Source organism: Colobus angolensis, unplaced genomic scaffold (assembly GCF_000951035.1).
Source record: "Colobus angolensis palliatus isolate OR3802 unplaced genomic scaffold, Cang.pa_1.0 Scaffold33, whole genome shotgun sequence".
NCBI classification, from domain to species: Eukaryota; Metazoa; Chordata; class Mammalia; order Primates; family Cercopithecidae; genus Colobus; species Colobus angolensis.
Genome location: NW_012116599.1, coordinates 13276211 through 13292193, shown reverse-complemented (window position 1 = coordinate 13292193; position 15983 = coordinate 13276211). Strand labels below are relative to the sequence as shown.

The following is a 15983-nucleotide window of genomic DNA, read 5'->3' as shown; positions in this document are numbered from 1 at the left end:
GGATGAAGCCCACTTGATCATGGTGGATAAGCTTTTTGATGTGCTGCTGGATTCGGTTTGCCAGTATTTTATTGAGGATTTTTGCATCGATGTTCATCAGGGATATTGGTCTAAAATTCTCTTTTTTTGTTGCATTCTTAATACAAGTTGTACAACCAGAAATAGTTTCCTGGAGAGGAATTCTAGGATCAGATGATGTGGGAATTTTAAACCTCTTAAAATAGTTAAATATTTTTTCAGGCAAGTTGTTCCAGAGTATGAGTATTTATTTTACCTCACCTACAAACCAGTGTTGACTATTTCACCATCTAGGTGTTTCCTAAATTGATAAATGAAAGATGATTATCTTGTTCGCATTTGCTCCAGTGCTTTGATAACTAGTAAGTTCAGGCATTTTTGCAAACTGTATTTTGTGAGTGCATGAATGAGTTATTTCGTGTATTTTGCCTGCTTCTGTAATGAAGTCTAAAGGAAAAGCTCTCTTGGAATTTGTGTGAGCTCTTTATGATTTTGACCCTTTGTCACAATGGTTGTAAGCAGTGTCGGCTTTTCATAGACACAGTGCCTTTGCCCTTTTGAAGAGCAGCTGTGTGCCCCTCAGGCCCCTTCCACGGGCTCTTCTGTCCTTGGCCGACTTCCAGGGCACTCCTCCTCTCAAGGAGGCCTCTAGTCCCTCCTGTTTCTCTCCAGCAACCTCTGTCCTCTCCTTGGCAACTTCAGCACCTGTGCCGATGCCCTTTCCGTCCTCTGGCCGCACTGTGCTGGGCTCCAGGCCTCGGCCTCACTCCCTGGTCAGCAGCCCCCTCCCCCATGGGGACATGGGGCTGTGCAGCCTCTGCTCTTGCACTCTGCACTCCCCTGATTCCATGGGCCCACATCTTCCCATGAGCTCTCTTTCTTACAGTCATTTCATTTCTCTCATTGTGTCACCTCTTTTGATGGTAAAAACACTTAACAGAAGTATCGAGAAACCACTCCTTGTCTCAGCATCCTAAGAACCAGTCTTCATTTCCCCTTGCTGCCTTCCAGTTCTTATCTATAGCTTTTCCTCCATGGCCTGTGCTGACCTCTGCACGTCTCTGTTCCTCCTGCCTTGCTGAGTGTTGTTCTTTCTGCTCCTCCTCCTAAGGTTTCCCGTCTCCCACAGCGGCAGTCTTGTCTCTCACCCGCCCCATGTCTCTCTTCCCAATTCCAACCCTCAGGTTCTTCTCCCTGGCTACCTCACAGCAGCTCACATTTACAGCCCCCAAAGTCAAGGGCATCACTGCCTACTTCGAGCCTGCTCTCCTTCTGCTGGCTGCCAGGCTATCAGGCCAGGCCCCTCTCACCCTGTCCCTCTCCGCCGCATCGTCCCTGCTCAGGCCGCTGCCCCTTTCCTTTTCTCTCGCCCTGAGGAAGTTTCCCTACCCTGTCTGGGGGACTCTGCTGTGGACCAAGAGTGGGATCTTCACTTCCGCTCTTCATCAAGGTTGAAGGAAATTGAACTGTGAAATGAGAGTTTGCCACTAGCATCCAGCATTTAGGGAAAAATGTCTCCTTATAAAAACCGGAAAAGCTGGAGGGGAAGCTTTGCCCACTATGCCTCAAGTTACCACGTGGTTTTGTTTGTTTGTTTGTTTGGATCTGGCACTTGACAGTTTTCTGGTGCAGCCCCCAGGACGTGCTGCTGAGGACACAGGTGCGCATCCCTGGTGAGAGGACCTACACCCCTGCCCTGGACCTGGTGTGGAATGCGGCCCAGGGCGGGACTGCCGGCTCCCTGAGGCAGAGAGTTGCCGATTTCTATTGTCTTCCCGTGGAGAAGATTGAAATTGCCAAATACTTTCCCGAAAAGTTCGAGTGGCTTCCGATATCTAGCTGGGTAAAGTTGTGGGGCTGACTCAGAGAAATTGGGGCTTACTGGCCTGGCAATGAGGTTATGCAATTTTTCACGGTAATGGAGAATTTAGTGAGAACTTGAGGTTGAGTTTTGCTTATTTAAGATGTTTGATTTTCCCATAGAACCAACAAATAACCAAGAGGAAAAAGAAAAAAAAACAAGATTATTTGCAAGGGGCACCATATTACTTGAAAGACGGAGATACTATTGGTGTTAAGGTAAGTTGTTTAACAGCAAATTTACCACTTTGACAAGACACGAGGGTCACATGATTTTATAGAGATGTTTTATTGAATCTTTAAGACACAGATAATCCCATTTTATACAAATTGTTTCAGAGAATGCATAAAAAAGAGGGAAAACTGGACAGCTGACTTTCCAAGGCCAGTGGAGCCTCAGCATCCAAACTGCCAAGGACAGTAAAATATGATACAGACCAGTTTCACTTCTGACCATAAATATCAAATTCTAAGTAAAATACTACCAAGTTCAGCCCTGCAACTATGTTTTTAAAAAAACTACTGTGTGTGGCCGGGCATGGTGGCTCATGCCTGTAATCCCAGCACTTTGGGAGGCCAAAGCAGGTGGATCACAAGGTCAGGAGATTGAGACCATCCTGGCTAACACAGTGAAACCCCGTCTCTACTAAAAATACAAAAAATTAGCTGGGTGTGCTGGCAGCACCTGTAGTCCCAGCTACTCGGGAGCCTGAGGCAGGAGAATTGTGTGAACCCGGGAGGCGGAGCTTGCAATGAGCCGAGATGGCGCCACTGCACTCAGCCTGGGCGACAGAGTGAGACTGCGTCAATAAATAAATAAATAAATAAATAAATAAATGAATGAATGAATGAATGAATGAATGAATGAATGCTACTGTGTGACATGATGTCAGAGCAGGTCATCCAAGGAATGTGAGGAGGGCAGCATGAAGAATAGATTGTGTAAGAAATAATCCTGCCAGACTCAAGAGATGCAGAAAAAGCATAAAATAAAATTTATTATTAAAAACCCGATGTTCATTCATGACTTTAAAAAAGAACTTAGAGCAAACTAGGAATAGAAGGAAACGCCTTAACCTGATGCACATATCTACCCAAAACCTCTAGCAGCAGCACTGTGACAGCTTCAGAAGCTTCCATTTTCATGAAAGTGGGGCCCAAAGTAAGGATCCCCTAGCCACCCCGTCTGTTTCACACTGTACTAAACAACACAAGCAATGAGTTACCTCCCTCCCTGCCAAAAGAGAAGTAAATAAAAATTGAAAGAGCAGTAAAAGAAATGTGAAAAGGAAAATATAAAACTGTTCTTACAAAGGAGATTCAAGGCCGGGCACGGTGGCTCATGCCTGTAATCCCAACACTGGGAGGCCGAGGTGGGTGGATCAGGAGTTCAAGACCAGCCTGGACAACATGGTAAAACCTGGTCTCTACAAAAAAATACAAAAATTAGCCGGGCGTGTTAGCACACACCTGTAGTCCCAGTTACTCAGGAGGCTGAGCTAGGAGGATCACTTGAGCTAGGGAGGTGGATGTTGCAGTGAGCCGAGATCGTGCCACTGCACTGCAGTCCAGGCAACAGAGATCCTGTCTCCAAAAAAAAGGAAAAAAAAAAGGAAACTCAAGAGACTACACAGATAAATGATTAGATCTGAGAGAGGAGTTCAAAAGGTTCCAAGATGAGTATAAAACCTTCTGGAGAATATACAAAACCTTACTTAGCAGTGTTAAAGGAAGCTTCTGTGAAGCCACGTCATGTTCTTGGAAGGGAAAGCTCACGATAGTAAAGGTGTCAGTTCTTCCCAAGTCTGTAAATTCAGTGAAATTCCAACGAAAATCCACATAGATTAGATCAAATAAAACTAATAGCATAAATTCATACATGAGAGCAAAAGACCAAAGAACTAAGATTTTCTTTTTATTTTTTTGAGACAGCATCTCGCTCTGTTGCCCAGGCTGGAGTGCAGGGGCATGATCTCAGCTCACTGCAAGAAGAAAAGGACAGGGTCCTTGCCTTACCAAGTGTTGACTGTCACAGCTGTGATGACAGTGTAGCAGGCAGGCACGGGTAGACAAGCAGGCTCATGGACAGGATGGAAAGCCCAGAAACAGAATCACAGATGGAAGGAAACGTGACAGATACTTGAGGCAACATTTAAAAATGGGTTATTCAATGAATGGTGCTGGGAAAATTAGTTATCTATGTAGGAAAATCATATTCATGAATTTTCATAACCATAAAATAAATTTTATACAAGTTGAGTATCTATGATTCAAGATGCTTGGGACCAGAACTGTTTCAGATTTCAGGTTTTTTCAGGTTTTGGAATATTTGCATTATACTTAACAGTTGAGCCTCCCTAATCCCAAACTCTGAAATCTATTTTAATGCTCCATTGAGTTTCGGATTTCTGGATTACGGATGCTTGACTTGAATCAGCGTCAGGCCCCATAAAACCTGTACTTACGTCTGCTCACACCATAGTCAACAGGCAATCCAGTTGAAGACTGAAATGTGAAAAATACTCATTTTCGATCTTGTCTTCTATTTTTTATGTTTTGAGATGGGGTGTCACTCTGTCACCCAGGTTGGAGTGCAGTAGCGAGATTTCCACTCACCGTAACGTCTGCCTTATGGGCTCAAGCGATCTTCCCACCTCAGCCTCCCAAATAGCTGGGACCACAGGCACGTGCCATTACGCCCAGCTAATTTTTTGTATTTTTGGTAGAGACAGGGTTATGCAGTGTTGCCCAAGTTGGTCTTGAACTCCTGAGTTCAGGCAGTTCACCTGCCTCACCTCCCAAAGAGCTGGGATTACAGGCGTAAGCCACCACTCCTGGCAAGAAGGATTCCCTAAACAAAAAGTGCAAACCATAAGAGAATCAATAAATTTCATTACATTAGAAGTGAGAACTTTTGTTCATCAAAGGAAACCGTAAAAAAGAGTGAAAAGGGAAGTCACAAATGGGAGAGAGACATACGCAGTAAGACAGCAGAGGGTTATTCTCCAGCATAGACAGCAGATCTTCTGTAAATCTGTTACCAAAAAATAACCCAATAGAGAAGTGGGCCAAGGTTATCACCTGGCAGTTCACAGAGGAGAACAGAATGGCCAGGAAACACATGAAAAGAGAATCAGCTTGCCAAGTGAGCAGGGAACTGCAGAATCCAGCAGGGAGCTGCCCTTGCTAATGAGACCATGGGAACTCGCACACACAAGGCCGGGCGCAGTGGCTCACGCCTGTAATCCCAGCACTCTTGGAAGCCAAGGCAGGCAGATCACTTGCACTCAGAAGTTTGAGACCAGCCAGGGCAACGTGGCAAAACCCAACTTCTTGAGTGGCTAAGGCAGGAGGATCACTTGACCTCAGGAGGTGGAGGTTGTAGTGAGCTGAGATCATGCCACTGCACTCCAGCCAGGGTGGCAGAGTCAGACCCTGTGTCAAAAAAAAAAAAACAAACTCCTGTGGGAGCACAAGTTGGTACAGCTACTCTGGAGAGCAGTTTGGTGTTATTTTCGTACACAGATGCCCATCGATACAACCAAGGAGTCCCACTCCTAGCTATATTCCCTAGAATAACTCACCCATAGGTGTATGGAGACACGTGGATACGCTCACTGAAGCATTACAGGAATAGAATGAAGTGGAAAGAAATTGACAGGGTTTTTTTGTTGCTGTTTGTTTGTTTGTTTTTGAGACAGAGACTCACTCTGTCACCCAGGCTGGAGTGCAGTGGCGTGATCTTGACTCACTGCAACCTCTGCCTCCCGAGTTCAAGCGATTCTCCTGCCTCAGTCTCCCATTCCCCAGCCTCAGCCTCCCCACAATTTTTAAAACTTGTGTCATGTGCAATTTGCTGGAACAGAAATTATAATATTTGCTTATTAGTGTATTAAAATAGAGTTTATCATATTTGATACAACATGTTCCTAGCAGAGGTGGGGCACTGAGAAGTAGCCAGACCCTCCTGCAGAGCTTGGTTCATATCTCAGTCATTGAAGAGTTTAACTGTGATGTGTAGCCAGAGCCAGCTCCCCACCTCCGCACCTGAGAATGCAGCCAGCAACCTGGGCAACCGCAAGCACGAATCCCGCAGGCCCTGCACTGTGTCTTTCCTGGCACGCACTTCCCTTCCTGGGTGCGCCCTGAGGCATCCTCCCTGTGGGCAGCATTTATGGAAATAACATGCGTGTGGAAAGTGACCTGCAAGTCCTGGGAAGGGAGGAGGCTTGCCCAGTCACGAGAACCCATGGAGCAGCCTGTGTTTGTGAAACCCTGCAGTGAAGGCTTGCAGGAGATGCCAAGGAAGTCAAGCCAAGTTCATGCCTCTCAGAAGCTGGGGCTGACTAGAGAAATACAGAGGCGAGAACAGACTGACAGTGTCTATAAAGCAAACAGCAGTGCTTCTGGCATAGCAATGAGAGATCCGTGTGCCAATGCGGATGATCTCTGTGCTTCATGTTCTTGCCTGGTAGCCCTTTAAAGTGCCCCTGTGTGGCCACTCCCAGTGGAAGCTTCTGGAGCTGAAGGGAAAGGTCAGATGGCTGGAAATTAATTTCCCTTGTGGAGCTCTTCTTGCCACCCTCGAGTTTGTTTTCGTTGAGCAAGAGGATTTTTTTAGATCAGTTATTCACCTAGTTTATGTAAATTTGAATCTGTCCTTTTGTCAATATAGGTAGTTTTTTAAACATGCTTCTTTTAAATATAGGCTAAAAAGATGTCAGAAAACACTGCTCATTACTTCTTTTGAAATGTAGAATCTCCTGGTTGATGACGACGATGATTTCAGTACAATCAGAGATGACATTGGAAAAGAAAAGCAGAAACAACGGGCCCTGGGGAGGAGGCAAAGGTAATTGCTGGGGTCTGCACAGACGTGCAGCTGACGGAGCCCTCTCTGACTCACTCCTGCTTGGAAACTGATAGGGACCGGAAACTCTTGTTCATTCAGGGTGCACATAAAGCACGCCAGTGTGGCAGGTCCTTCTCCGCTCCCCGAGTTCTTTCCTCTCCTTGAGTGCCTCCTGGAGCTTTCTATGGAACAGGTGAAGTCCACGTGGACTGCAGAGGCGCGATGAGGAGCCTGCGATCCACGGTCACACGGTCACCCTCCCTCCTCCCCACACGCAGCCTCGCCCTCTGCCTGGGTCTTGGCTTTCCCTTCAGGTTCCCACGCCCCCGTCCTGCTGCCACCTCGGCCCTGCTGCAGGCTCTCTGTCCTTCTTCCGCTCTCTCCAAGGTTCCTGAGAGCCTGGCCACTTTTCCAGGGGACGCTGCCATGGCTTCAGCGCTGCTACCCCCGCTTCCTCCAGGACACCGCCTCACCCCTGGCCACCAGGACTTCACTGCCACAGGCTGTCTTCTACCTCTGCTCAGGACTCCTTCCCTCTTTCCCTCCTCCCGGCTCTGGCGCTGCCTGCCCTTGCCTGGCTCTGCACTCACTGCCACTGGAGGAAGCAGGTGCTGCTTGCAGTCAGGCCAAGCCACAGGTTCTGTGCCCAGCCGGCTCTCTTCAGACCTCCAGGCCACACACAGCCCCCAGGAACTTGCACTCTGCACACCCGGAACTGCGGTGTGAGGCTCAGTTCCCGATGCTCAGCTCACCACCACCACAAGTCTTGGGACCTGCCCATGGCATCAGCTCCGAGCAGGCCGCACCAGAGGCCCCCAGGCACCCTCATCTTCCCCCACTCCCCGACTCAGGGACTCTGGGTCTCTCCTAAATCTGCCTTTCATCCTGTTCTGACTGCTTCTGCCCTGGTGGATTTCATCTTTTCTTTTCCTGCCCAAATGACTGCAGGAGCTTGATCTGGCCCCGCTTACCCTAATCCCCCTCTCCTCCCACCCCTCAGTATCTTGGCTGCCTGTATGCCAGGGACTGCATGCCCTCTGCCGCTGGGGGTGTCTGGGGAAGAGAGGTCCCAGGTGGAGGTGGCAGGGCAGGTGGACATGACCTTGTGACCATGGCAGAGGTGAGGGTTCAAGCGTGATTAGAAGCTGCTGGAGGGTATGAAGGGGGTCATGTTGACATGATCGCTGGCTGCTTTGTGGTGAGTGGATTCTAGGAGGTAGAAGTAGAATCAGGGAGCCGAGGGAGGTCCCTGAGTGAAGATGACGGCGGGTAGGGACTGTGTGAGCTCCACAAGCAGCATTTCCCCTGGACCTGGGGGCCTTCCTCTTCCTCTCTGTTCTCCAGGGTCTGAGCTGCTTTCCGGACAGCACTGTCCCGTGGCCTTTCCTGACTCCCTAAGGGCCCTGGGAGCCCCAGGATGGCAAAGGACCTGTGCCCAGCCTCACCCCCATTAGCAGCTCTGTAGCCCTCAGGTCCTGGTGCCCTCAGAGACCTGGGGATATGGGAGCGGGTCTGCAGTGCTGGCTGCTCCAGAGTTTTCCTATTTAAAGGCCAGATACACACACACACACACACAAAATTCTATATGTGTCTAATACATAGACACTAAAATATTGTTTTCCACTTTTTTTTTTTTTTTTTTGAGACAGAGTCCCACTTTGTCACCAGGCTAGAGTGCAGTGGCGCAATCTCGACCCACTTCAACCTCCACCTCCCAGGTTCAAGTGATTCTCCTGACTCAGCCTCCCAAGTAGCTGATACCACGCCCAGCTAATTTTTGTATTTTTAGTAGAGACGGGGTTTCACCATGTTGGCCAGGATGGTCTTGATCTCTTGACCTCGTGATCTGCCTGCCTTGGCCTCCCAAAGTGCTGGGATTACAGGCATGAGCCACCATGCCTGGCCCTGTTTTCCACATTTAAATGTGATGCCACTGACTTTGTCAGACTTCTCCACGCATCCTCTCTGTCAAAGCCTTAGTTGTCACCAAGGCTGTTATTTGGACACAGCCAACAGTTTCCCAGGCCCTGGTATCTCCATTTTCACCTGTGGTGTTTGAGAGAGCACATTTTAAAGATTCGTGTTGCTGTCATTGTAAACCTCATCTGAAGCCTCATGCGTGCTGTTTGCACAAAAGTAGAGCACTGGTGTCTTCTGAACACCGTGATGGAACCACTCACCATATTGGTTTTCATTTATCTATTTGTTGGAGTTAATACAGTCACATGCTTTCAAAAGCCATCAAAGAGGTTCACTGAGAACTCTCTGCACCCCCATCCCCAGGTACACAGCCTCTCCCAGACGGGCCAGCATGACGGTCACCTGCGTGTCCTCTCAGAGACCTGTGTATAGGGGTAGAGGAGCTTTCTCTTCTCTTTTGGCCAGAACTTTCTTGGTAACCTTGCTGTTTTCATGTACCAGTGTGTACCCAGCTGCCCCGTCTCATGCTGGGAGCATGGTGTCCTGATGCATGGGTAGACCACGGCTTAGGTGACATACGCCCACCTCACACACTTCCAGGTTGTCGCCAATCTGTCAGCATCACAGTGAATAACCTTGTATATTCCCCATTTTGCAGTACAGATGTGGATATATCTGTAGGACAGATTTTTGCAAGTGGAATTGCTAGGTCAGAGGGTATGGCTGTAAACATTATCTGCAAATAAGAAAAAACCAATCCAATAAAAGTAGAGGTGAGGATATGAACAGTTCATAGAAAAGGAACTGCAGCTCGCTTGTCAACACATAAAAACATGCTCAGCCATTCACTCATGATAAAACAGATGTAAATTCAAGCTACCCCGAGACAGTGCCACACGCCCATCGGCAGCGCTAAAGCGGGAAAGACCCGTGTGTTGAGGACTCAGTCACTGGGGCTCTCATCCCATGTGTGTGGGTGTGGAATTGGCACAGACACTTTGGAACTCAGGACAGTACCTCGTGCTGCATCTCCTGTGCATTTCCCGGTACCCAGCCTTCTACTCCTCAAAAACATGGACATGTGCCCACCAAGATGTCCCCAAAAATACACGGCAACTTCATTCACCAAGGCCAGATTCTGGCCGTATTGAAGGAAAGGTTGCTGAGCAGTGGGATGGCGGGTGGGCTGTGGAGGCCTCCTGCCAGGGACTGTGCAGCGTGGGCACGCTACACACATCAGGCTGGGCCAACGCACCCGGCCGCAGAGCACCTGCCACACGGTGCCATGGGCCAGGGGGTCACAGCAAAAGCCAGTCTCTTGAGTGGGATGCCGAGTAGCCTTTCTCTCAGAACAAGACTGAAGGGGCAGAGGCAGCCTCCGCGTCATGTCACACAGTTGTGTGTGATTGCGATGAGTCACGCAGCAGTGTGTTTCGCGTGTGTGTGCGCGTGCACTCTGGATGTTACTCTTCCATTTAAAAAGGAAAGGAAGGTTTCTCAGCTGTGAGGCATTTTCACTGAGCAGATTCAGAAAGCCCCAGAGCCTGAACCATGCCGTGCCGCAAAGGCAAAGCAGGGAAAGGCAGCTGCCGGCCTGGCACAGGGCTGGTGGCAGGGCAGCATGAGGCCCTCTGGCAGGTGGCTGAGCTCTGTCTGTCCAGTTGCAAATGCATATCCCTGTGGCCTATAAGATTGGAGTGTATTTTGGAGTCTCTGTGACCCCCTCACGCTGGCATCCACTGCATCCATGAGTCAGTGACAGGCTCTGTGTCTCCACAGCCGAGAAGCCCTCCGTGAACAGAGCAGCTGCATCCTCTCCAGTGCGGAGACGCCCACCCGGCCGCGAGCCCCAGAAACTCCTCTCTCCATCCACGTGGGGAGTTTCAGATAACCCCGCCGCTGCCCGGCTCCGCTCCTGCTGAACTCTCCAGCTGATGCCACCAACGTGGGCTTCCTGGGCATGGGGACTGGCTGCCTGGCGCCTCCAATCCCAAATCCTCTGCTTCCTTTGAGCACAGGGACAGCTCCTCTGCGGCCTGGCCAGTGCACACAGTCACTGAGCTCTGCGACACATGGCAGCCTCGGGGCTTGGCACAGCCCTGGATGCCACCCATCCAGCTGCCAGTAGGTGCTGGGCTCTCTCTCTCACAGCACCTGGCCCCAGCTTTTTTTTTCTTTTAACCAGAAAATACACAACGTGTGCATGAACCGCAGGTATGGAGGCAGCGCCATGCTGTCCCTCTGCTGTGGGAGGTGCGCGGGGTCAGCCTGGCCGCTTTCCTCCATGTTCAGATGACTCTCGCTCGCCCTGACCGGGTTCTCACAGTGTCTCAGGCCACTGCGCCACCGCGCTGGTGCTGAGCAGAAGTGGGGTCTGCTTTCAGGACTTCATTTACCCCACTCGTTCTGGCCCCACATGCTCCATGTCTGCCCTTTGGTCTGAGTTAAAACTGCAGTGCTGAAAAGTGTGAGCTCTTTCCACGAGGAGGAACCAGACAGGGCGGCCTCCGAGGGTGAGCCGCTCTGCTAAGCAAGGACGGCCGCTGCGCATCAGCCCACAGGCCCAGCCTCCCCTAGGTGCTCTGTGATGAGAATGTCCTTGGATCCCGAGAACTGCGGCCACTGCCGTCCACAGCGCCTCATCCTCTCTTCCTTTGTGGAAGCGGGGCAGGCAGGGCCGTGGCAGACAGGCCTGGCATAGCCCAGGTTCCAGGTGTCCTGGGCAGCCTGACTGGGTTCCTGAGTAGCCTCAATGAAAACACCTGAGAAAAAAAAGGTAAACTAAGGAAGCGTTTTTCCACTTAATCCAACCCAGATTTCTATTTGTCTTAAAGGATTTAATTGGCATTTGTGAGAAATAACAGCACCTGTGTCACTGAGTTGATTTGGGACACAGATGGTTGACTTTCCCAGACAGCAACTTAGCGGAAAGCAGCATCCCGAAGACAGTGTCACGTTCTCAGCCTGCTTGTCACCTGGGCCTCACGGTTCCTCGTCGCCCCGTCACTGACGGGAAGCGGCACTGAAGTGTGAGGGCAGAAAGGACACCACTGGAGTCAGGCACTCCCTGCCTGTGACCCTTTTCCAACAAGCTGACCCTGAGCCAGCGGCCCACTCTGCCCCGCAACCTCCTCCCAACGGTCCAAACCACTACCAGACGGGAGCCGCGTCGCTTCCACACACGTGTCTGTCTGCCATAGATGTCTGTGCGTTTCTGTGAAGCACTGTGCCGTAAGGACTGGACTGTGACTAGCAAGCTGCCTCCCACTCCCAAACACTGACCCCACTTTATAGAGGGAGATAGAGGCTTCTAACGCCGCTCAGGGGACTCACCCTGGGTGTAGACGGCGTCTTTATAGAGGGAGATAGAGGCTTCTGATGACACCAGAGCCGCAAGTGTCGTGACTGGAGCTGGGCGTCCGGCCCTTCTTAAGCTGTTCTGTTTCTGTGGCTCTACCTGACACCTTTCCGTAGCATCTCCCTTCATCTCATCTCCACGTGATGAAATACTAACGAAATCGCTGGAAAGCTGCCTTTGAGAGGCCAGAAGCCTCGCAGAATGTCTCGCAAGTCCAAAGACGCCTGTGGGTTGATGTGCCTTTAAGTGCAGCAGGTGCGTGTGGCCTTTGCCTTCTTCCCTTTCTTCCTGTTTTCTGTTTTTTTAACTTGGGGATTGAGAAAGCTGTATGATTCTGATAAAGGAGAAATAAACCATTTTTTAAAGTTGTAGCCCTTAGCTTCTTTTGGTTGCCGGCTACTTCATGTCCAGCTTGCTTCAGAGAGGAACTTTTGGCTGGGCACGGTGGCTCAACACGTGTAATCCCAGCACTCTGGGAGGTCGAAGTTGGTGGATCACCTGAGGTCAGGAGTTCGAGACCAGGCTGACCAACATGGAGAAACCCTGTCTCTACCAAAAAAAAAAAAAAAAAAAAAGCTGGGCATGGTAGCACGTGCCTGTAATCCCAGCTACTTGGGAGGCTGAGGCAGAATGGCTTGAACCCGGGAGTTGGGAGGTTGCAGTGAGCCGAGATTGTACTGTTGCACTCCAGCCTGGCTGGGCTCAGTGGCTCATGCCTGTAATCCCAGCACTTTGGGAGGCCAAGGCAGGTGGATCATTTGAGGTCAGGAGTGTGAAACCAGCCTGGGTGACATGGTGAAACCCTGTCTACTAAAAGTACAAAAAATTACCTGGGCGTGGTGGCAGGCGCCTGTAGTCCCAGTCACTCGGGAGGCTGAGGCACAAGAATCAATCGTTTGAACCTGGGAAGCAGAGGTTGCAGTGCGCCAAGATCATGCCATTGCACTCCAGCCTGGGCGACACAGCAAGACTCCATCATAAAAATAAATAAATAAATAAATAAATAAATAAATAAGTAAATAAATAGATAAATAGATAAATAAATAAATAAAATAAGGCACTTTTGTGGCCCTTTTCCCCAAGCCTACTTCGGATGCTAAATAAACAGAGTTTCTATTTAGAAATACTGCAGTAGTGCTGCTTTAGAAATAACAGAAGTTTGCTTTGGTTTTAAAAAGTTCAGACTCATGGGAAAAAATGCACTGGAAGAAACGGGATGTAATCTGGTTTTATTTTCCTTCTATGGAAATAGGTAATGGTGGTGGCATCGCAGAAAACATACTTTTTCAACAGTGACTTTTTCTAGGCAAAATAAGGGAGGGGCAAGAATTATCTTGCAAATCATTTTGGCGCCATCTATATGAGTTTACCTGCAGAACAGACTTACCAGTGAGGGGCCAACTTACCACAGTCCCTTCACCCTACAGGCCATCCTTCATGCTGCCTAATGCACCCACCCAAAGCACGGCCATACTAGGCTTTAATAAAGTCCATAACCAACGCATTCTGGGTGCATTTACATTCTGGAGATTCACTGCACTTGAGAGGAAAGTGAAGCGGTGACCTCAATATCCAAGTAAAGAGAGACTGCTTCCAGCTCCCTCCGGCCTCTGCCCTCCCCCCCCCAGCACACATGCCCACACGCGGCAGGTGCACTGCCATGCGTCCAGGTCCCCGTGGCAATGGCTGCAGAGTGGCAGACAGGGCCCTTCATCTGCAGGTTCTTCCCCCACTCAGGGTGGCAGGAGCAGACATGGCAATCTCCCGGTTCACGAAACAAGAGCCCACCAGTGGGCTCACACCAGGCCAGGGCAGGGCCAGGCGAGTGCTCAGGGCACAGTGGTGCCTCTGCCAGGCCCCAGTGTGCTTCTCTCCAAAGTGGTTCTGTCTCCGCAGGCACCTCCCCAGGTGCTGAGACGCCACCAGCAGCTCCATCACACCAGGCAGCCACCAAGTGCCTCTTCCTACGAGCCAGTGAGAGCCCTGGGCTCCAAGTGGGTGATGTGCGTGGGCTCCAGGATGGAATGACGGTCGGGGGAGAGGGGGAGGTGCGTTGCCCAGAGCTTCCAGGTGCCCATGCCCTTCACACGCATGTGCTTCAAAGATGGCAGCACCTCGTGTTGGTGTGGCTGTTGCACCTCCCTCCCAGCCACGCCGCCCCCACCACAGAGGGGCGACTGCGAGTTGCATCCGCTCCTAGCCCAGGTCTAAGAGCTCTGGGTGGGGTCTAGCAACCTACAGCCAAGGGACGCGTGTGAGCCCACCTGGAGCCAGGGCACAAAGGAGTGGAGGGACCACAGCAAAACTGTCCTGGCAAACAACAGAGGCCACAAATCCAGGGGTCAGTTAACATTACTGGACCAAGCACCCAGTTTGTTTTTCTAACTGGTGGGGGAGTTCTGAAGAGCATCAGTTTAAAAATAATATAGATCGCTGCATTTTCTCCACTCGACTCTACCGTCCCGTCTTGCCATCTACACCTGAGCAGCCCTCTCCACTTCAGATCGCTGTCCAGCCTCCCACCACTGTCAGATGCCATCTCTGTGAGAAGCCCCCTCCTCACTGCTTTCGGACACAATGGAGCCATGCCCCATGTGAGATGGGCCATGCGAGCGCAGGAGTGAGGCGGGCGGAGCACACACCAGCCTCCCCCCAGGTCTGCCGCTGCCCCAACATCTGGTGCCCCCAGCAAGTGAGACGCTCCGGCTGCTGTGCTGGAAATCATGCCTGTCACTTGGGTCCAATTTCCTCACCTGTCATGTGGGCTGGGCTTGCTATGAGGCTTGGGACACAGGAGAGCACAGCTGTCAAAAAGATATGCCCTCTGCCTCCCGTGTCAGCCACGTGCTGGCTGTGCCTCATGGGGCAAGGTATGTCCCCTCTCTGAGCCTGTCCCACGCCTGTGAAATGCAGATAACCCCCCATGTAAGGCTGTCAGGGGAATGAGAGGAGTTCGTACGTGCAAGGCACTTAGACCAGCACCTGGCACAAATTATAACGTGTCAGCCATGAGCATCCCCATCACCGCCATAGCTCGTACCCCTCGCACTGATTGGTTTAGTCATGAGCGTGTGAGGCAGTTCTAGCCAAGACATTAGAGGAGGCCAGCTGAAGCCAGAGCTTCGGAAAGGCCTCTCTTTATCTTAAAAAGAGACACATAGGATTGCTTAAAGCCAGGAGTTCAAAACCAGCTTAGGCAGCAAGACCCAGTCTCTACAAAAAATTTTACAAACTAGCTGGGTGTGTTGTCATGCATCTGTGCTCTCAGCTACTAGGGAGGCTGAGGTGGGAGGATCACTTGAGCCCAGGAGTTGGAGGCTGCAGTGATCTATGATTATGCCACAGTACTCCAGCCAAGAAGGCAGAGCAAGACATCTTCAAGAAAAAAAAAGAGCGAGTGACCCATTAAAGAAGCAGCCATCTGTCTCCAAACACCTTACACTGGTGTGATGCCTGGAGCTGTGCTGGCCATCCTGCAACCATGAGGCCTGAGGTCCTGAATGGCCAGAGACAACACAACAGGAGAAAAAAAAAAAAAACGAGGGGATTTGGGATTTGTTAGCATGGAAGGAGCGGGGAAAAGCTGCTAGGGAGGCAGCCAACACTCCCGGAGCACACGCAGCCCTTCTGTACCTGACCAGCCCAAGGGCGTCTTCCATGAACCCAGTCCCCGTCCCTCATTCCAGGAAACTGGGGAAAACAGTTCAAGTGGCCCTGATCTTAGTTCCCTTGGAATAAAAGTACCAAGACTAAGCAGAGAAGTCGGAGAGCTTCAGGTTTGCAGTTCTATGGAAAAGATTTAAGAGGGTTAAAATATTCATTAAAATAGGTACAGCTCCGGTCTCCAACTCCCAGCACGAGCGACAAAGAAGACTGGTGATTTCTGCATTTTCAATTGAGGTACTGGGGTCATCTCAGTAGGGAGTGCCGGACAATCGGTGCTGGTCAGCTGCTGCAGCCCGACCAGCGAGAGCT

The 15983-nt window shown here is 50.5% G+C and overlaps 1 protein-coding gene across 1 annotated transcript in view; it reads left to right on the top strand.

The window, feature by feature from the left end:
• Positions 1 to 11938, top strand: part of USP40 (ubiquitin specific peptidase 40) — a 94622-nt gene extending 82684 nt beyond the window's left edge. The window contains exons 29-32 of the mRNA XM_011952032.1: positions 1651 to 1861; positions 2002 to 2097; positions 6636 to 6730; positions 10430 to 11938. Coding sequence (XP_011807422.1) covers positions 1651 to 1861; positions 2002 to 2097; positions 6636 to 6730; positions 10430 to 10541 — 514 coding nt within the window. The 3' untranslated portion in view covers positions 10542 to 11938. The remainder of the gene's footprint in view (positions 1 to 1650; positions 1862 to 2001; positions 2098 to 6635; positions 6731 to 10429) is intronic.
• The last annotated feature ends 4045 nt before the right edge of the window (positions 11939 to 15983 follow it).